Source organism: Myotis lucifugus, unplaced genomic scaffold (assembly GCF_000147115.1).
Source record: "Myotis lucifugus unplaced genomic scaffold, Myoluc2.0 scaffold_38, whole genome shotgun sequence".
Lineage (NCBI taxonomy): Eukaryota > Metazoa > Chordata > Mammalia > Chiroptera > Vespertilionidae > Myotis > Myotis lucifugus.
Window position 1 is genome coordinate 2,265,825 of NW_005871086.1, and position 22,318 is coordinate 2,288,142.

Below are 22,318 nucleotides of genomic sequence, written 5' to 3' on the forward strand. Positions count from 1 at the left end.
ACTTTGTAAATGGGCAGTTTGGACCTGGTATAGCATAGACACATATTATATATATCAAATTGTTTCATTAAGCCCTAACTGGTTTGACTCAGTGGGTAGAGCGTTGGCCTGTGGACTGAAGGGTCCCGGGTTTGATTCCGGTCAAGGGCATGTACCTTGGTTGTGGGCACATCCCCAGTGTGGGGTGTGCAGGAGGCAGCTGATCGATGTTTCTCTCTCATCGATGTTTCTAACTCTCTATCCCTCTCCCTTCCTCTCTGTAAAAAAAAAATCAATAAAATAAAAAAAATTGTTTCATTAATGAATGAATAATATGATAGGGCTGCCAAAGAATGAATTATTGAAAAGTCCCCATGAGAGGCTGGATGACAAAATTTTCAGAGGACCTACATGACACTCTGCTGTAACCCACACCAGTAATGCTCAACAGCTTGAAATCAGTCAAAAAGAGCTGCAAACATTAGGGTGATAAAGGTTGAGAAGTGGAATGGAAGGTGAGGCAGAAGATTACCAAAGGACTAAAGGTTTCTGGGTATTGGATAGACTAACCAGGTGGCCAGGCTGACTATAAACCACAGGCTGAAAGGAGGGCACGTGAAACCAAAAAACAAAAAAATAAAAATAAAAGAAAGAGATCAAACAGTTGGGAAATTTGGAAAAGAGGACAAATAGTCATAGCTACACTCTGAGTCTTCCCTGAGATTCTTCTGCAATTTTATTGTATTCTTTGAGAGCAAAATTTACACTTTCCCCCACTCAGACCCCCAACTGACCACTCAAAGAATTCTCGTTCATGAGCTGGATTCCTTTTCCATCCTTCTCTGGTGCCAGCAGCAACCTGCCACATAGAAAGCTGACATCACAATGAGTTAAGAAAAGCTTAGTTTTGCATGCCTGGAGCATAATAACCTTGGTTAGCTGATTTATTCACTATAGATTTTATTTCGGTCCCCTTACCTACCTATTTTGCCAGGGAACTAAGAGAATAGCATCAGTTAAGATTCAGAAAGATATAGTTCTTCCAAAATCAACTATATCTTATGCAGGATCATTACAGACAAGCACAAATGGCTTTATAAAACAATCAGAGCATCAGCTAATTACAGCCCCAGGGGGTAATGACCAAGGGATGCTGCAGAGATCTGAGACTGTGAGATCACTTGGCCTGGGGAATCATGGCCTATGGTCCTTTAGGTTTTCGCAGTGTAGCTAAGCAGGGACATTTTTAATGAGGAGAAAGAACGGCATTTGGTTTGGGCACTTAGGCTGTTTCCAAATCTTAGTTATGGTGAATTGTGCTGCATGAACATAGGGGTGCATATATCCTTTCTGATTGGTGTTTTTGGTTTCTTGGGGTATATTCCTACAAGTGGGATCACTGGGTCAAATGGGAGTTCCATTTTTAACTTTTTGAGGAAATTCCATATTGTTTTCCACAATGGCTGCACCAGTCTACATTCCCACCAGCAGTGCACGAGTGTTCCTTTTTCTCCACATCCTCGCCAGCACTTGTCGTTTGTGATTTGTTGATGATAGCCATTCTGACAGGTGTGAGATGGTACCTCACTGTCGTTTTGGTTTCCATCTCTCAGATGATTAGTGACTTTAAGCATGTTTTCATATGTCTCTTGGCCTTCCTTCTGTCTTTCGAAAAGTATCTATTTAGGTCAATTGCCCATTTTTTGATTGGGTTGTTTATCTTCCTTTTGTTAAGTTGTATGACTTCCCTGTAAATGTTGGAGATTAAACCCTTATTGGCGATAACATTGGCAAATATGTTCTCCCATACAGTGGGTTTTCTTGTTGTTTTGTTGATGGTTTCTTTTGCTGTGAAAAAGCTTTTTATTTTGATGTAGTCCCATTTGTTTATTTTCAAATTTTTCTTCTTTCACCTATAGCTACCTTCTTTGTTTTTTAATTGAATTTACTGGGGTGACATTGGTTAACAAAATTACATAGGATTCAAGTATACAATTCTACAATACATCATCTGTATATTATATTGTCTGTTTGCCACCTCAAGTTAAGCCTCACCATTTATCCCCCCTTTACTCTCTCCTACCTCTCCCCACCCCACTTCCCTCTGGCAATCACCATACTGTTCTCTGTGTCCATGAGTCTTTTTGTTTACCTAATTCCTAACGCTTTCACCCAGCTCCCAACCCTCTCCCCTCTGACAGCTTTCAGTCAATTCTCTGTCTCTATGAGTCTGTCTCCACTATGTTTGTTACTTTATTTTGTTCATGAGATTCCACATATAAGTGAAATCATATAGTACTTGCTTTTCTCTGACTGGCTTATTTCACTTAACATAATACTCTCCAGATCCAATCATGTTATTGAAAAAGATAGCATATCTTTTTTATGGCTGAGTAGTATTCCACTGTGTAAATGTACCACAGCTTTTTTTATCCACTCATCTACTGGTAGGCACTTGAGCTATTTCCAGGTCTTGGCTATTATAAATAACATCGTTATGAAAATAGGGGTGCATATATTCTTTCTGATTGGTGTTCAGGATTCTTGGGATAAATTCCCAGAAGTGGGATCACTGGGTCAAAAGGCAGTTCTAGATTTAATTATTTTTAGGAAACTACATACTGTTTTCTACAGTGGCTGCACCAATCTGCATTCCACCAACAGTGCACCATGATTCCCTTTTCTCCACATCCCCACCAGTGCTTGTTATTTTTTATTTATTGGTGGCAGCCATTCTGGCAGACATGAGGTGATATCTCATTGTAGTGTTAATTTCCATTTTTCTGATGATTAGTGACATTGAGCATTTTTTTCATATATCTATTGGCATCTGTATGTCCTCTTTGGAGAAGTATCTATACAGGTTCTTTGTCAATTTTTTCATTGGATTGTTTGTCTTCCTGGTGTTGAGTTGTATAAGTTCTTTATATATTTTGGAAATTAACCCCTTATCAGATTTATCATTAGAAAAGATGTTCTCCCATAAAGTAGGTTCCCTTTTCATTTTGTTGAAATGAAACCTTCTTATTTGGTTCCATATAAATTTTTGAAATATTTGTTCCAGATAATGAAATATGCCATTAGTATCTGATAGGGATTGCATTGAATCTGTAGATGGCTTTGGGTAGTATGGGCATTTGTGTCGGGGTGTGGAGCTCCCTTCTCTGTGTCCCGCACAGGGAAAGAGAGCGTGAACCGGTTCTTTCAAGTAGAGGCGCTTTGAGATTGAAAAATGAAAGGAAAGCTGGGTCTGGGTGGGCTTCTGTCCTCTTCTGGCAGAGAGGCAGAGAGACCCAATACCAAAGCAGCGTGTTTATTTTATAGTCCAAATTCCCCAAAATATCAGGAAGTTTCACCGAAACTCAAGATAAAGGAGGTATTCCCGGTGCTTGACTGGATTTACATAATAAAAACCCATCCCCGCACCTAGGCTTTGAAGAGTTGAGCTAAAGGCAGAAATGCCCCCAAGGTATGGCTATGCCCACGTCTTGAGTTCAGTCAACATGATTTAAAGGAGAGCCATGGCGCCTTCCCTGGCAGGGGGCCTCCCACAGGTATTTTTAAAAAAAATTTTGATCCATGAACACATATTATTTGTCCATTTATTTTTGTCTTCTTCAATTTCTTTCATCATTGTCCTATATATCACTGTTCAGATCTTTCACCTCATTGATTAAATGTATTCCTAAGTATTTTATTCTTTTTGGTACTATTGTGAATGAGATTGTTTTCTATATATCTTTTCCAGATAGTTTATTGTCAGTGTATCAAAATGCAAGTGTAGTTCTGGTCAAGTTGGTAGAGTAAGTGGATGCTGTGGATGCCTCTTCCAATGACTACATCAAAATTATAATTAAATATATAATAATCAACCTGAAGAACCTTCTTGGAGACCAGCTGAGCAGAAGTCCTACAACTAAAGATATAAAGAAGAAACCAAGTCAGGAGGGGTAGGAGGGATAGAGACATTAAATGGACTGGCCTCACACCCAGATGTGGCAGTTAAGAATTCAAGAGGGACATCTCAACTGCAGAGGTCCCCCTAAGGAGCAAGGGGTCCTATCCCAGCCCTATGCCAGGCTCCCCAGACCAGAGCGTCAGTGCTGGGAAGAGAAGCCCATAAAACATCTGGCTGTGAAAACCAACAGGGATTCTGTCTATCTGGATGAGGCAAAAGACTGCTGACAACCAAGATATACTCTTAAATGGATCACACACAGACTCCCACTTGCAGGCACTCACCTGGGCTCTGGTGCGGGGGACAGTGGCTCAGAAGGCTCCAGAGACATACAAGGAGAAACTGAGTTATGTAGCTTCAGGGCAAGGACTCAAGGGACAAGTTGCCAATATCCCTGTGTTGAGCTCTACTTTGAGGTAGTCAGCAGGTGGATGCTATCCTTCCTATGTTCAGCCCTCCTCCAACACAGCCAAATCTGAATCTGCATTAACCTGGTGAACTTCATTTGCTCCACTCTGACAATCCCCTGAGACCCCACCCTATCCAACTTGTCTACCAACCAAGGCTCTTTGGGTGGCAGGCAGCCAACCTTTGCCTGTGCTATTCTCTTACTTAAAAGACTCTTGAGGAGTTCTGGTCAAACTTTCAGGGACATCAGAGACATTAATGGAGAAACAGTTGGGTGGCTCCAGAACAAGTAAGTGCTGGAGGGACAGCCACCATCTTTCTTATGTTGAGCCCTCCCCACAGACAGTCAAATCTGAATCTACATTAGCTTGGTAAATCCAACTAGCTCCACTGTGAGGATTTCCTGAGACCCTACCCCACCTCAAATATCCACAGGCCCAGGCAGGTGATGGCTGGCCTCGGTGTACACTCTGAATTTTTCTGAGTGGCCTTGGGCTCAGCATTGGTGCCAAATATGAATCTGCACTGACCTGGTAAACACTACTCACCCAAACCTGGTGACTCCCTGTGACCATGCCTCACCTAACCCATTTACTGCCCAAGGCTCTTTCAGCAGCTTAGCCTTTGGGGCAGCCAGGAGGCAGTGATAGGTCTTGGGGTGCCTTGTGCCTTTTACTGACCTATTCTAGGTCCTGTACTGGTGGCAGCCAGAGTTGGTTCACAGTATGGACTCTACCAAGTCCACCGCAGGCAGCTACCAACCACAGATTACTTTGTAGCTCCTAATAGGTAGCCCTGGGCCAGAAACAGGCAGCACCTGACAGAGCCCATTCCAAGAGTCCCCATAGCAAACACACCTGGTGGCAGGCTTCAGACCACAATAAAGGACCATGTGATTAGCTACACACGCAGCACACCCAAAGGGTGGTCTCAGCAGGCATCAGACTCCATTGGGGTAAATTCCATTCCATGGGATCAATACCTGCACAGCAGCTTATATGCTGTAATTATGGCCAGTCCTCAACAGCCAGTTTCTCTGAGAGTCAATACCACCCACTGACATGCCAAAAGCAATGAAAACTCATTACAACAGAAGTGCACACAAGATTCATACAAGGGACACTCCTAGAATACCCAGACCAGGTAATCACTGGGCCTCATAGCACACTTACTACATAAGGCCACTTTGGCAAAACTAAGAGATGTGGTAAATCTAGCTGATTATAAAAACAAACAGAGAGGCAGCCAAAATTAAAAGATAAAAAAATATATGTTCCAAATGAAAGAAAAAAAACAAACAGGAGAAATCTTCAGAAAAGAACTAAGTGAAATGGAGGCAAGCAAGCTACCAAATACATACCTCAAAAATACCAGTTATAAGGATATTAAAAAAACTTGTGAGAACTTCAACAACAAAAATAATAAGCATAAAATATAACACAGAAACCATAAATAAAACCCAGTTGGAAATAAAAAGTACAATAACTGAAATGAGGAATACACTAGAAGAAATAAGCAGATTAACTAAAGCAAAGATACAAATGAGCAATTTGGAAGACAAGGTATCAGAAAATACCCAATAGGAACAAAACAAAAAAAAAAAAAAAAAAAAACCACACACCAAGAATTTTTAAAACTGAGGATAGTTTAAGGAACTTCTAGGACAACTTTGAGTGTACCAACATTCAAATCATGTGTATTCTAGAAAAGAAGAAATATAGCAAGGAATCAAAAACCTGTGTAAAAAACTAATGACAGAAAACTTTTCTAACCTGATAAAGGAAATAGACATACAAGTCCAGGAAGCACAGAGAGTCCCGAACAAGATGAACCCAAAGAGGCCCACAGCAAGGCACATCATAATTAAAATTACAAAGGTTAAATACAAAGAGAAAATCTTAAAAGCAGCAAGAGAATAGCAGTAGGTTACTTACAAGAGAGCTCCCATAAGACTATCAGCTGATTTCTCAAAGGAAACTTCACAGGCAAAGGGGGATTCACACAAAATATTCAAACTGATGAAAACCAAGCACCTATGAACCAAGATTACTCTACCCAGTAATGTTATCATTTAAAATTGAAGGAGAGCCCTAACTGGTTTGGCTCAGTGGATAGAGCATCGGCCTGCGGACTCAAGGGTCCCAGGTTCGATTCCGGTCAAGAGCATGTACCTCAGTTGCGGGCACATCCCCAATGCGGAGTGTGCAGGAGGCAGCTGATCCATGTTTCTCTCTCATGGATGTTTCTGATTCTCTCTATCCCTCTCCCTTCCTCTCTGTGGAAAATCAATAAAATATATTAAAAAAATAAAATTGAAGGAGAGATAAAGAACTTTCCAAACAAGAAAAAGCTAAGTAACTCATCATCACCAAACCAGTTTTACAAGAAATACAAGAAATATTAAAGGGACAAGAAGAAGAAAAGAGAAGGAGAAGGAGAAGGAGAAGGAGAAGGAGAAGGAGAAGGAGAAGGAGAAGGAGAAGGAGAAGGAGAGGAGAAGGAATGAAAAGAAAAAAAAAGAAGAGAAAAGAAAAGAAAAGGAAAGGAAAGGAAAGGAAAGGAAAGGAAAGGAAAGAAGAGAAAAGAAAAGAAAAGAAAAGAAAAGAAAAGAAAAGAAAAAAAGAAAAGAAAGAAAGAAAAGAAAAGAAAAGCTATCATGACTCAGTGGTTGAATGTTGACCTATGAACCAGGAAATCATGGTTCAATTCCCGGTCAGGGCACATGCCTGGGTTGCGGGCTCAATCCCCAGTGTGGGGCATGCAGGAGGCAGCTGATCAATGATTCCCTCTCATCATTGATGTTTCTATCTCTCTCTCCCTTCCTCTCTGAAATCAATAAAAATATATTTTTTAAATAAAAGAAAAAAATAATAAAATTGAAATAACTACATTCCTGTCAATAAGCACTTTAAATGTAAATTGATTAAATGTTCCAATCAAAAGATATAGTGTACCTGAAGGGATAACAAAGCAAGACCCATACAAATGCTGTCTACAAAAGACCCCTTTCAGAAGGAAAGACACACAGAGACTAAAAGTAAAGGTATCTTAAAGATATTCATGCAAATAGAAATGAAAAAAAAGCTGAAATAGCAATACATATATCAGATAATATAGACTTTAAAACAAAGGTGATAATAAGAGCCGAAGAAAGACATTACATAGTGATAAAGGAATTAATACAAATAAGAGAATATAACCCTTATAAACATTCATGCACAGAACATAGAAACACCTAAATATATAAAGCAAACCTTGATGGACATAAAGGGAGAGACTGACAGTAATACACTCATAGTAGGAGTGTCTAACACCCCACCGACATCAATGATTTTCCAGACAGAAAATCAACAAGGAAACAGTAACCTTAAATAGCACACCAGATTAGATGGATTTAATTGATATCTTCAGAGCATTTCACCCCAAAGCAACTGAATATACATTCTTTTCAAGTGTACATGGAACGTTTTCTAGAGTAGATCATATGTTAGGACATAAAACAAGTCTCAGTAACTTTAAGAAGATTGAAATTATATCAAGCATCTTCTCTGACCATAATAGTATGAAACTAAATATCAATCACAAGAAAAAAACTGAAAAACATAAAGACATGGAGGCTAAGTAACATGTCAATAAATAATGAGTGGGTTAACAATGAGATCGAGGAAGAAATCAACAGATACCTTGAGACAAATGAATTAAAAACACAAAGGCCTGAAATCTATGGCACACAGCAAAAGCAGTCCTACGAGGTAAATTCATAGCAATACAGGCCTACCTCAAGAAACAAGAAAAATTTATAATAATAAAGCATAATATGCTAATTAGACCAGTCGTTCTTCTAGACGAAGCCAGGGGTGGGAGGGAAACCAGGGTCCCGGGTTCCTGCTGGCAGCCAGAGGGAACCCCGGGTCACGGGTGCCAGAGGGAAGCTGGTGGCATCAGCCAGGGGAAGGAAAGCCTGTTCTTGTATGGATTTCATGCATTGGGCCTCTAGTCTCAAATAAATAAACTAACCTTACCCCTAAAGGAACTGGAAAAACAACAACACACAAAGCCCAGAGTAGAAAGAAAATAGTAAAATCAACGCAGAAGAAAAAAGAATACTCTTAAAAAGTAATACAAAAGGTTAATGAGACCAAGAGCTGGTTCTTTGACATGATAAATAAGATTTATAAACCTTTAAACAGACTCAGAAAAAAAAATAGAGAGGAATCAAATAAATAACATCAGAAATGAAACAGGAGAAGTAACAACTGTTACCACAGAAAAACAAAGAATTGCAAGAAAATACTGCAAACAATTATATGCCAGCAAATTAAATAATCTCTAAGAAATGGAGAAATTTCTAGAAACATTCAATCTTCCAAGATTAAAACAAGAAGAAATAAAAAAAAAACTCTCAACAAACAAAAGTCCTGGAATTAATATCTATCTTTCTCAAAATATTCAAGAGAAGTGAAGGCTCCCATTCTCATTTTATGAAGCCATCATTACCCTAATTCCAAAACCAAACAAAGACATAACAAAAAAGAGAAATTAATATTCCTGATGAACATAGACGTAAAAATTATCAACAAAATATGAAACCAAATTCAGCAATACATTTAAAAGTTCATACACCATGATCAAGCTGGATTTATTCCAGGGATGCAAGATTAGTTCAATACCCATAAATCAATTAACATTATACATCACATAAACAAATTGAAGAATAAAAATCATATGATCATATCAATACATACAGAAAAAGCGTTTGACAAAATTTAGCATCCATTTGTGATTAAACAAAAACTCTCAGCCAAGTGGGAATAGAGGGAACATGCCTCAACATAATAGAGGCAATATATGACAAACCCACAGCCAACATCATTTTCAACAGGTATTTTCCTTAAGTATTCCTAAAAGTATTTTCCTTAAGATCAGATACGAGACAAGGTTGTCCACGTTCACCATTTTCATTCAACACAATATTAGAAGTCTGAACCACAGCAATTACACAAGAAAAAGAAATAAAGGGCATCCGAATTGGAAAGGAAGGAGTAAAACTGTCATTATTTGGATATGACATGATACTGTATAGAAAGAACCCTAAAGATTCCACCAAAAACTGCTAGAACTGATCAATGAATTCAGTAAAGTAGCAATAAAACATTATTATTCAGAAATCAGTTGCATTTTTATACACCAATAATGAACTATCAGAATGAGAAATTAAGGAAACAATCCCGTTTGCATAAAAAAAAATACCTAAGATTAAACTTAACCAAGGATGTAAAAGACCTGGACTCGAAAAATTAATTACACAATATTAACTTCTTGAAAGACAATTGTATGAATGCAACATAGCTAGACTGAATGTTTAATGAACTTGCAAGGTTTGTTTTTTAAAAAAGCTGAATGGCTTTTGTCATTTAGCATAATTGATAGATTTTGAGTACACAGTACTAGATATTAAAGGTCTTAAAACTAATTGAATTGTATTATCACAAACATTAAAATAATTAACTTGAGGGTTTCAGATTTGTTGTGTTAAAAAAATAAAAACATATTGATTGATATCTACTGTCAGTAAAAGATAGGATTCCTTCATCTCAAAAACAGACTCAAATTTTTAGTATTAAAAAATCAAATAAGAATAAGAGACAAAAACTAAAGTGCAATCACCAACTAGAAGAAAATGTCTAGCCTCCTTTGAATCTTGACTTGAAGCTACTGCCACTATGGTTTCTGATCCGAGAAAATAAAAGAAATATCCCCCCACCCTCCTACTATTTCTGAGGTAAAGATGAATTTTAAAATTCACATTACAAGTATCCACATTAAAGGTTTCCACATTTTAGAACTTTTTATAGTAAGTAGTTTTGTTTATAAAACCAGGGAAAAATGATATAATTTTTTACATTCTCAGTTTAGGAATTTCCTAAATAAAATGTTCTACAGCATTCATTAGTAAATTTAAGAGTTTTTATACAGAAATTTCCTCCTCAAATAGAAAAATTTGATATGATATTAGTAAACCATATTTTTTTAGTTACTGCAGAAAGGAAGAACACAAGAATTCCAAACTAGCACTTAATTAGGACAAAGTGGGTTTGGGGTGAAGAAGGAAATGTTATGTATATCACAAGATATTCCCTGGTTGTTATTACACAAATGATTATTCCAGTTCTCAGTCTTGCATAATTGATGACTGTGCTCTGACCTGACCAAACCAGAGGATCAAAAAAAGTAGCCTCATTCCTGATTTATATCACTGTCAGGATCTCTAGATGGCATCGTTGTCACAGTTTTGCATTCATTTAGAGACTAATCTCCATACTCCTTTTGTCAAATGATGAGCTGGTGAATCATATGGTATGACAGTAACTGTACCTGTACAGCAGCATTTAAAGGTTTGGAAGTTGCTTGCTCTTACAATGGAAAACCATAGCAATGAATGTGTCAGAGACATAATTTAAAATTACCAAACTGAGGCTAAAATAATGTGTCCCTGGATCTATTAACCCTACCTGGTGAGCCAGGTAAACCCTCTTCTTCAGTTTAGAGATGAATTGTTCCATCTCACTCCTATAATTATCCAAGTGTAACAAAAAGTGTTGGCAATAACACAGGCATAACATACTTGGCTAGCTAATAGAAAATCTAAAGCTATTATCACATAGGCTAAAATATGTAGACTTATTTATTGAGCCTCAAGAGTTGTCAGTCACTATAGCTTTGGTTAAGGTTAGTACAAATTTCTGAACACGTATTCCAATTAATAATCCTACTCTAGGAATCTCCTTTTGGATGGTGCCGCAAAAAGTGAATCGGTGATCTCGCTAGGAAATTCTCCAGGTTTTGGGTCATACTAGGTTTTCTTGGGAGAATGAGGAAAAGATGCTCATACCTGTTGATGATAAGACTAAGTGTATTACATGAGTTCCTTGTGGCATTAGGCTATATCTGCTTGCAACAGGGTGGAGTCCAAGATCAGATGATATTATATACATGCATACATTAGGTGGAAGAATAGATAGGTAGATAGGTGTATAGATACATAGATACAGTTAAATATATAGAAACTTAGATACGTATGTAAATTCTATGTTAGGTTTTGATATGTGTATATAACTGGAGTAGCACTAATAAGGATTGCCAGTGCAGGGATTGGAGAAAGTTGTTTTTCAACATTTTACATCAGATATTTTACTTCAGGTGGGCCAGTAGGAGGAGCACTGTGATAAAGCAAGACTTGAGCAGGGACCTTAAAAGAGGGAGAGTATGAGCTAAGTAGGTGTACCTGGTGTTGTGGGCAGAGGACACAGGCCAGTCCTGCTGTTTACTGGAAGGAGACGGGTGACGTGGAGGTGTGGAGGTCCCTGCACAGGAATCTGACAATAATAGGGAACTAGAAGTGCTAGACCTGAGGCTCAGGGAGAGGGAACTTGAAACCTGAGCTACAAAGCTGTGAAGCTACATGATACTAAAGCCCCAGCATCAGCCTGGTAGAAATCTGAGTCAAGGATACAACAGCAATATGATATGACAGAACCTTGTCCCCTCACTGATCATGGCTGGTAGGAGGCAGGGTTCCTTGAAAAAATGTTCATATTATGACATCTAGCAAAAAAAAATCAAGGTTGAAAAGTTTATATTCATAAATTTTAATTTTTAAAAATTTATATTTTTATTTTAAAAAGAGACGGTGACGGTTTTAAAAAGATAAAATGATATTCTTAGAAAAAAATAACATAATGATAAAAAAAAAATCCAGCCTCTGGCCCAGCCAGGGTGGCTCAGTGGTTGAGCATCAACCTATAAACCAGAAGGTTATGGTTCAATTCCCAGTCAGGGCACATGCCAGGGTTACAGGCTCGCACCCCAGTGTGGGGTGTGCAGGAGGCAGCCTATCAATGATTCTTTCTCATCATTGATGTTTCTATCTCCCTCTTCTTTCCTCTCTGAAATAAATAAAAATATATTTTTTAAAAATCCAGCCTCTGGAACCAGAATTAAACTCAAATATACCATTAGACAAGTTATTTAGCATCTGTGTGCTCCATCTCCCAAACTGTAAAATGGGATGATAATAGTATCTATCTCAAGGATTAAATTAATTAAACAGGTAAAGCTAAGAGCAGTGCCTGACACATAGTATGTACTCTGTAAATATTTGCCATTATTATTTTTACCAATGAACTGAAAAAGGAAGTAAAGAATTAAATCTTCAATTTGACAGGTGACATAAAGCAATGAAAGTACATACCACAATCCTATGAAAAGACAAGATAATTGAGATATATCATAAGATATTTCCAGGGGGTGAAGGGAGTACAAAGGAGAAGACAAGGTTAATATGTATTAAAACATAAAACAAACTTTATTTTTAAACTGACAGACTCTAAGCAAATGATAATAGCCCAGGAAAGGAACCCAAGCTAATTTTTAAGTGGATAAAGCCCTTTCAAATATCATCTGACTTAGTCATAACCATAATCTGTGAGTTGTATTGCAATCTTTGAAGAAACTGAAATTCAGAGAGGTTAAGTAATTTATAAAGATAGCACAACAAGTAAGTTGGTGCTGTTTGGACCAGAATCCCTGCAAATTTTGAGTGATGCTATACTGCCTTTTATTTTAAGAAAAAGACAATGATATTTGGGGGAATAGGGAAATCTATATGTTGGCCATCCCAAATCTGGCATGCTTCCTGTTTTTGTAAATAAAGTTTTATTGGAACTCAGCAATGTCTATTCACCTATGTGTTGTCTATGGCTATTTCTATACTACAACAGTGGAATTGAGTGGTTGCAAAGGAGATCGTACAACCTACAAAATCAAAACAATCTGGCCATTTACAGAAAAAGTTTGCTAACACCTGATTTATTTGACTAAAAACAAAGTCAAGAACATTTTTCAACATATAGAAAAAAGTATGAAAGCAAGATTTGTGAATTAGAATGTGTAAGTAACCACAGATCTAAAGATGATTGCTACTTTTTGCGCATAACCAAAAGGCTGAAATAACAAAGAAGAACAAGTGAAAAGGGAGATATGGAATACAAACAGATAATGAAGCATGGTTTTAACAAATGTACCAAAAATAAGGCAGAGTAGCTTGAAAACAATAGTATGGTTCTTCTAAAAAATACTTATTTACATCATAATTTAACATATGGGAAAGGTATTATTGGCACAGTAATTTTGGAACTGAAACAGAAGGGTTAATATAACCTTTGATCCCTATACCTACCATATAAAAGTCTCTCTGTCTTGTCAGGAAAGAATGTCACCCATTCTTCAGTTAAAAACAAAATACAAGCGAATATGGTGCTGAAGGGCCATATACCCTCAATGATGTATCGCAGAAAATGGTCCTGGTTCCAGTTCAAGATGGCACCTAAGAGGGCCCTAAACTCACCTTCTCCCTCAAACATACCAAATCTACAGTTACATTTGGATCAAATTCCTCTGGGGGGAAAAAAACTGGCTAAGTGACTAAGTGACTCCTACACATCGAGCCAAGGAGAGCAGGTAGGAGAGGCTAGAACACAATCTCGTCATAAACCCCACACCAGGCACAGTGACCCATAGTTGGGAAGAACCCAAAACCTGGAGCTGCTCCGTGCGGAGCAAAGGGTTTGAACCCTACAACAGGCACCCCAACTTTTAAGATCTTCACCAGTGACAATCCCTTAAGACATCTAGCTTGTAAACTAACAGGGCTGTCATCCACAAGATCATCAAGGCTATAATAATCTGAGAAACTGCTTTTCAGGTGCAGAACTCACTTGCCCCAGGGCCCAGTGTGAAAATGGTGGTCAAGGGCTATCTAGACCTGGTGCTGGAGAGCTCCTTTGATTTTTGCCTGCCTTGGAGCATGAGCCTGAGGTCAGGCATGTGACGTGACACACATTTGAGGACCTGCTGGAGCGCTCTCCTCACTCTCCCTATGCAGAGCTCTAAAGCAATGCTTTTCAACCCATATGCCCCCAGAATGTTTAAAACATCCAATACCTAACTATTTAGTCAGGGGCACTGACCTCTTTTCCCTTAGATTGTCAAATTAAAGAAATGACAACAGCCAACACAATAGCTGTCTGGTGTGAATGAATCAAAATTTACCTATTTGTTTATCAGTTCTGCCTAAAATATAAAATATATTTTGGATTGCTGCAGCATTTTAGTAGTTTATGTGTGCCATGAGATGAAAAAGGTTAAAAATCACTGCTCTAGAGCATTAGTATCTCCCCAAGGGGAGCTTTTACATGGGTGTCTAGTGCCCTGGTCTTTGTGGCTGCCATCCAGAGGGTTTCTCTTGAACACCTGGCCCTGGTGGCCAGGGAGGCTGGGGTTCCTGGGTCCCAAAAGACTATAAAAATTGGAGAGACAGTTCTTGGCAGGACTACCACCCCCAATGCACAGCACAGACAGCAGACTGAAACACAGCCCAGTCTTTCTGTGAAAGAGGCCTATTTGCCTGTACTGGAGCTTTGGCCTGAGGGGAAAGCTTTAGGTTGGCTCACATATAGGGGCCTAGGGACAGACCTGCTCTCAGAGAATAGAGGCAAGTGCCCACCATCTTTGTATTCTCCCTCTGCTTCACAGAACTCATCATTATCTCCCAAATAGGAGCTTATATATTCGTTTGAAACCCCAATTTTTGTAACTGCTATCCAAGGGATTCCCTGGCACTGGTGGTCAGCGGGCTTATGTTTGACTATATATATTTACAAACTTTAAAAATTGCTACCTGAAATCTGGCTTTCAATCATTCTGAATCTTGGTGCTGACCAGGATCCTCTCCTTGAGACACTGACAGGTCTTGGCACACCCTCAACTACTGGGAGCCATTAAAAATAAAATGGGCTGGCCCTGGCCAGTGTGTCTCAGTAGTTAGAGTGTTGGCCCACACACTGAAGGGTCATGAGTTCAATTCCCAGTCAAGTGCATGTACCTCAATTGTGAGTTTATTCCCCAGCCCCAGTTGGGGTGTGTGGGAGGCAATCAATTGATGTGGCTCTCTCACATCAATAATTCTCTCTCTCTCTCTCTCTCTCTCTCTCTCTCTCTCTCTCTCTCTCTCTCTCTTCCTCTCTTTACCCCTCCCTTCTTCCTTCCCTTCCACTCTCTTTGAAAATCAATTTAAAAAATATTCTCTGTAGGGGTTAACAAAATAAATAAATGAAATAAAATTAGAAAGTGTGAGAGATAACCAAGAGTTAGGGCAGGGTTGAACAATAAGGTTTATCTCCTATATGAAGCCACTTTTTCAAGACTGGGAGCAATGGCTGCTTTATCTAATGCATGGAACTACCACAGGCAGTCAGCAAAATGAAGGCTCAAAGGAATATGTTTCAAACAAAAGAACAAGATCTAAGAAAGATGGTTCATTCTCCATGAAGGTTTAGGGACATAAAATTTAAGAAGAGTCACTTGGAAATTTTGTGTTTCAAGAAAGCCGTTTAGTGATTTTTTCTAAAACCCATAACCTGACTGAACACTCTCCTTATTGCCATCATCAGCTCTCTGTTCCTGAATGTGTAAATGACTGGATTTAGAAATGGAGTTAAAACTGCATCAAATATGGCTAGAAATTTATCCAGATGTGTTGAAGGCAAGGGCCATATATAGAAAAAAATCAATGGACCAAAGAATAAAACCACCACAATAACATGAGCTGACAGTGTACAAAGAGCCTTGGATGAGCAACCTGAGGAGTGTTTCTGAAGAGTGACCAGGAGGAAGACGTAAGAGAGAATGAGCAAGAAGAAAGCACCCAAGGAAATGAACCCACTATTAGCAGTGACCATGAACTCCAACTTATAGGTGTCTGTGCAAGCAAGTTTGATGAGCCGAGGTATGTCACAGTAAAAGCTGTCTACTACATTAGGCCCACAGAAGGGCAAGTTTACCACAAATGCCAACTGGGTTGAAGAGTGAATGAGACCAATAGTCCAGGAAACCACTAAAATCAAAATGCACAGTCGTGGGCTCATGATGGTCAGGTAGTGGAGAGGCCTACAGATGGCCACATATCTGTCAAAGGCCATGGAGATGAGCAGCACCATCTCAGTACCTCCGACAGCATGGCTAAAGAAAATCTGAGCTAAACAACCCCCAAAGGAGATGACTTTCTGCTTCCTGAAAAGATCACAAATCATCTTGGGTGCTGCAATGGAGCAAAATATCATGTCAATTATGGAGAGGTTGGCTAATAGAAAATACATGGGGGAACGTAAGTAAGGGTCGAACGTCACAGTGACCACTATGAGGAGGTTTCCCATCATACTGGACATATAGAAAAGACAAGAAAAGCAAAAAAGAAGAAGCTGGATCTCCCAGGAGTTGGAGAGACCCAGGAACACAAACTCAGACACCACAGAATGATTGGCTCTATACATTGACTCATTTGGTAGGTGCACTCTTCTGTTACCTAAAGGAAGAAAATGACACAACTCGAATTAATACTATTATATTAATACCCTCTGTGGAAAAGTATATAAATTTTGGAAATCAAATATTACCTGAGCATTTCACAAAAATCAAATAACATTCTGTTGGCCACTGTTGCTGTCATTACATATGACAGTAAGTGAGTTGTCAGGTGGTCTTGCTAGCACAAGGAATGGTGAGCGATCTGGTGGACTGGTACCCATAGATGCACCTGATGAAACCATAAACAAAGGGCATTCGATATTAAATTGCTTTATCAGTTTGGTCACTGTAAACTATCCTCTCCCTCACATACTGGATAGGCAAAAGAGGACTATTCCATGACAAAGAGACTTATAAGATCCTGTGAGTCTGATTTTGCTCCTCAAGCAAGAAATTATCCTATTTTTATTTCCAAAAATATAATTAATTAATTAATATCCAAATCAAACGGTACCTCATGTCTAATTTTACCCATGACCCACCTACACATCTACATTTATTTACTGTATTTAGAGTTGGTCACATGTCTATTTCCTCAAATGATTATAAACTACTCAAGGTTATAAATCATTGTGTCTTTAAATTTTTAATCCCATACAATATCTTGCAAATATTAGGTAGTGAAAGAAATCTTTTAAATAAATGAATGAGTTACATCAGAGGAATGGCAGTGTGAGAGATCCCCTTGGCCTGTTGCCTGGAAACTTCAACAAGTTTATCAATTATAACTCAAAGAATATCAACAAAGAATTCCCTGCTCAATATAGCACACCTGACAGACCCATGCATTGAAGCATTTGGTGAGCAACTGGGAATAAATGAGGAGGCAAGAAGGGAGAAGAGCCCAAACAACCACAGATGCAGCCCAGCAGGTTGGCCCAGAGAGGGGAGGAAGCTGGTGGTAGCAGGCTCTTCCGTGGGTCTGGAGGAACAGAGAGTCAAGCTGGGCTCTCCAGCAGGCAAGCAGTGCAAATAGTGGCTGAGTCAGCAGAGAGGGCAAGGACACAGCAGAGGGATGGTGCCACAACTGTCTGCTGTTGGGCAATGATGTTTCAGACAAAGAAATGGAGCCACGGAGCTCTGCCACACCTTGAACTCCCAAAACTCATGTCCAGTTGCCCTTGGTTATTAGGTCGAGGAGCACATTATCTGCAAACCAAAAGCTATTGCAATAGAAAAGCTATTGCAATAGAATTGTGATTCCCAGGTGGGGCACACTGGGAGGACCCCATGGAGGTCCAGGGTCATCATGATAGTGGGGACAAAACAAACCCCACTCCCAAGCAGCACAACTGTACTGTCTGAAGAAAGTCAGCGAGGCCAGCTCTGGGAGGTCACAACGGTAAAAATCTTGTGATTCTGTGCCACCTACTGGAAAATAGTAGAAAGACCTCTTCAGAGAAAACTGATTGAGAAAGGTCAGCAGTACAGTAGATGCCTAGACAGAGGAGACCAGCAAATACCATGAATAGCCATGGTAATGAAGAAGTTCAGAAAGAAAATGAAAACTCTCCAGAAAGCTAGTTGGAACACATGGAAATATGTAATGTAAATGACCGAGAATTCAAGATTGCAGTTCTGAAAATACTCAATGAGATGTGAGAAAATAAATAGGCAATTCAAGCACTCAGAAAACAAATTAATGAACAAAATGAGTATTTTACCAAAGAGATTGAAGTTTTAAAAAAGAACAAATCAAATCCTGGAAATGAAACATGCAATTAAGGACATTAGCAATGAACTACTGACCTATATACTGAAAACTACAAAGCATTATTAAAAGAGATTGAAAATATAAATAAAAAATGGAAAAATATCTTGTATTCATGGATTGGAAGAATCAACATAGTTAAAATGACCATATTACCCAAAGTAATATACAGACAATGCAATTCCCATTAAAATCCTAATGTCATTCTTTAAAGAAATAGAACAAAAAAATAAGATTTGTATGGAACCACAAAATCCCTAATAACCATAACAATCCTGAGGGAAAAAAAGCATAGCTGGGGGTATCACACTTCAAATTCTATTACAGAGCTATGATAATCAAAACAGCAAGGTAATGGCAAAAATACACACATATCAATGAAACATAATTGAGAGTCCAGATATAAAACCACATATATATGGGCTGATAATTTTTAACAAAGGAGCCAAGAAACACACCATGTAGTAAAGAGACTGTCTTCAGCCTGGCTGGTATGACTCAGTAGTTGAGTGTTGACCTATGAACCAGGAGGTCACAGTTGGATTCCCGGTCAGGCACATGATCGCCAGTAGGGGGCATGTAGGAGACAGCTGATTGATGATTACCTCTTATCATTGATGTTTCTATCTTTCCCTCTCCCTGCCTCTCTCTGAAATCACTAAAACATATTTTTTTTAAAAAAAGAAAGCCTCTTCAATAAATGGTGTTGGTAAAATTGGAAAGACACATGAAAACAAATGAAATTGGATTATAGCTTACAGAAATTAACTCAAAATGGATCAAAGACCTAAATATAAGATCAGAAACAATAAATTACATAGAATACAGCATAGGTACTAATCTTATGGACCTTTGTCATAGAGAACATCTTATGAAGTTGACTCCAAAGGCAAGGGAAGTAAAGGCAAAAATAAATGAATGGGATTATATCAAACTAAAAAGTTCTGCACCTCAAAAGAAACTGACAACTAAACAAAGAGGCAGGATTGAATGAGATATTTGTGAACAAAGCTCTGACAAAGGCTTACTATCCAAAATACATAAAGAACTCATAAAACTCAACACAAAACAAACAACTCAATTTAAAAATGGGCAGAGGTGCTATTAAAAAGAAGGAACTTTTACCATTTGCAGCAGCATGGATGGAACTGGAGAGCATTATGCGAAGCAAAATAAGCCAGTTGGAGAAAGATAAATATCACATGATCTCACTCATATGTGGGATATAATGATCAACATAATTTGATGAACATGAACAGATCCAGAGACAAATGGTAGGGGAGGGGAGGCTAGAGAGCAACCAAAGGACTTGTATGCATGCATATTAGCATAACCAATGGACACAGACACTGGGGCAGTGGATGCTTGCCCAGGGTGGGAATGGCTTGGGGGAGGGGGGGTCAAGTGGGGTAAAAGAAGACATATGTAAAACTTTAGACAATAAAAAAATGGACAGAGGACCTGAACAGACACCTCTCTGAAGAAGACATACAAATACCCACAAATAGCCAACAGATATATGAAAAGATGTTCAAACTCACTAGCAATTAGAGAAATGCACATCAAAACTGCAATGAGATACCACCTCACTCCTGTTAGAGTGGCTATTATCAACAAGGCAAGTAATAACAAGTGCTAGAGAGGTTGTGGAGAAAAGGGAACCCTCATTCACTGCTGGTGGGAATGTAGACTGTATAGCCACTATGGAAAACAGTCTGGCAATTCCTCCAAAAATTAAGAATAGAGCTACCATGTGACCTAGCAATCCCTCTCCTGTGTATATACCCAAAAAAAACTTGTAACTATGTAATCTCAAAGATATATGGACCCCTATGTTCATTGCAGCATTATTCACAGTGGCCAAGACAGGGAGACAACTGAAGTGTCCTTTTATAGATGATTAGATAAAGAATACTGCTCAGCTATAAGAAAGGATGAAATATTGTCATTTACAACAACATGGACAGACCTTGAGAATATTATGTAAATGAAATAAGTCAGGCAGAAAAAACTAAGAACCATGCAGTTTTACTCATATGTGGGATATAAAACTGAAACTCATGGACACAAACAGCAGTGTTGCGGTTGCCAGAGGGAAAGGAGTTGGGGTAAAGGGGGCCTAATATATGTGCCGGAGACCAATTCCAGCATGACAACAGGGCTGCATCTGGGAATGGCTGAAGGCATTTCCCCAAACCTGAATAGGATACATTAAATTGATTGTGGCTGCCAGACAGCTAAAAGGCATCTTCATCTACATGTTATTGCCTCCTACTGGCCAAACACCTGAACAGCCGTTGGCTAATTCCCCCATTCTGACAATGTTTCTGTATACCCTTTGAAGTGTATATCTCTGCCTCGCCTCAGGACAAGTTGTGTTAATAAAAAGCATGGGGTCCTGGGGATGAGAACCTAAGGCCTTAGACTTAACACCTTAGATCTTAGCTCCTTTAGCTAAGCTCCTCTGACCCCCAAATGCCTTTCAAAATTATATCTCGTCTCCGGACTCTTTATTAGTCTCTGGATTCCTATGTCATCTATGCACAGCCTTTTCCAGATTCCTGAACCTTTCTTAATGCTGGGACAAGAACCCCGGCATATATGGTGACTAAAAATGAGTTGACTTGGATGATGGGCAATATATAGATCTTGTAACTTAGAAATTTACACCTGAAACCTATTTGATCCTGTTAACAATGTCACCACAATAAATTTAATAATAAATAAGTAAATAAATAAATAATAATTGGACTGATTCAACTCAATTAATATCAGGTCCTATTAACTCATTTCCTTCAATAAACATTTATCAAACACCTACTATGTGCTAGGAAATAGTCCAAGCACTACCAATAGAGCAAAGAACAAAAGTACCTATCCCCTTGGATTTACATTTTGGCAGGAAAAAAAAGACAATTAAAAATTAAATACATAGATAGATATATAGATGTCAGTTGATGATTTCACTATGGATAAAAATAGGCAAAGGAGGGGAATAGGGCAGTATGGGGAGTGCTTTTATAATAGAATTGATGAGAAATTTTTGCTGATAGATTGATCAGAACGCTAAAGAAGGTGAATGAGCAAACCATGAAGGTTTGGGGGTGAGGATATTCCAGGTAGAGATAACAGCAAGATAAAATCTCTGAGGTGTGAATTCACTTGGTCTTAAACCTGAGTTTTTGGGGGATGGAGCAAGGGGAGTGGTATGTGTAGTAGGGCCTTATGAGCCATAGGACTCTGGTTATTATTCTGAATGAGATAAGTAATTGGAGTTTGAACAGGAGAACAACAAAATCTGGCTTACATTGTTAAGAGATCACTCTGGCTGCTTTATTGTTAATACACTTAAAACTCTCAAGGATATAACCAGGATTATTTTTGCAATAATCCAAGCAAGAAATGATGGTGACTTAGAGGAGGGTGATAAAGGTAGAGATAATGGGATGTTATATTCTGGATGTATTGAGATGATGCATGGTGACATTTTCAGGGCTATAAATAACCCTCACATTTAGAGATTGTAAAATAGTGCACATAATGCAGGGCTTTAATAGGAAAATAAAAGAATTATGAAAGGTACTAATACAGTAAATGTACATTTGGTCACCAAATTTAGTAAGAACTCTAGAATAAGGAGGCATTTGAAGCTTTAAGATGGGAGCCTGTGGGAAATAAAAAGAAATCATCTCTAACACAGAAAGTAGAAAGCTACGGGACTCAATAGTGCAAATAGTAGTACCAGCTAAAATGTTGTTATAACCCAGTAGGAATTATTATGTGAAGATAACAAAATATTCTCTATTTAATTTTTTTGAAGCTAAGTCGTTGACCTCTCA

At 38.6% G+C, this 22,318-nt stretch overlaps 1 protein-coding gene across 1 annotated transcript; it reads right to left on the reverse strand.

Moving 5' to 3' along the window:
• Window positions 1-15,766: 15,766 nt before the first annotated feature.
• Window positions 15,767-16,760, reverse strand: LOC102429271 (olfactory receptor 4F6-like). Its single transcript, XM_006087471.1, has one exon. The coding sequence runs from the start codon at window positions 16,732-16,734 to the stop codon at window positions 15,796-15,798; it is 939 nt and encodes a 312-aa protein (XP_006087533.1). The 5' UTR covers window positions 16,735-16,760; the 3' UTR covers window positions 15,767-15,795.
• Window positions 16,761-22,318: the final 5,558 nt, after the last annotated feature.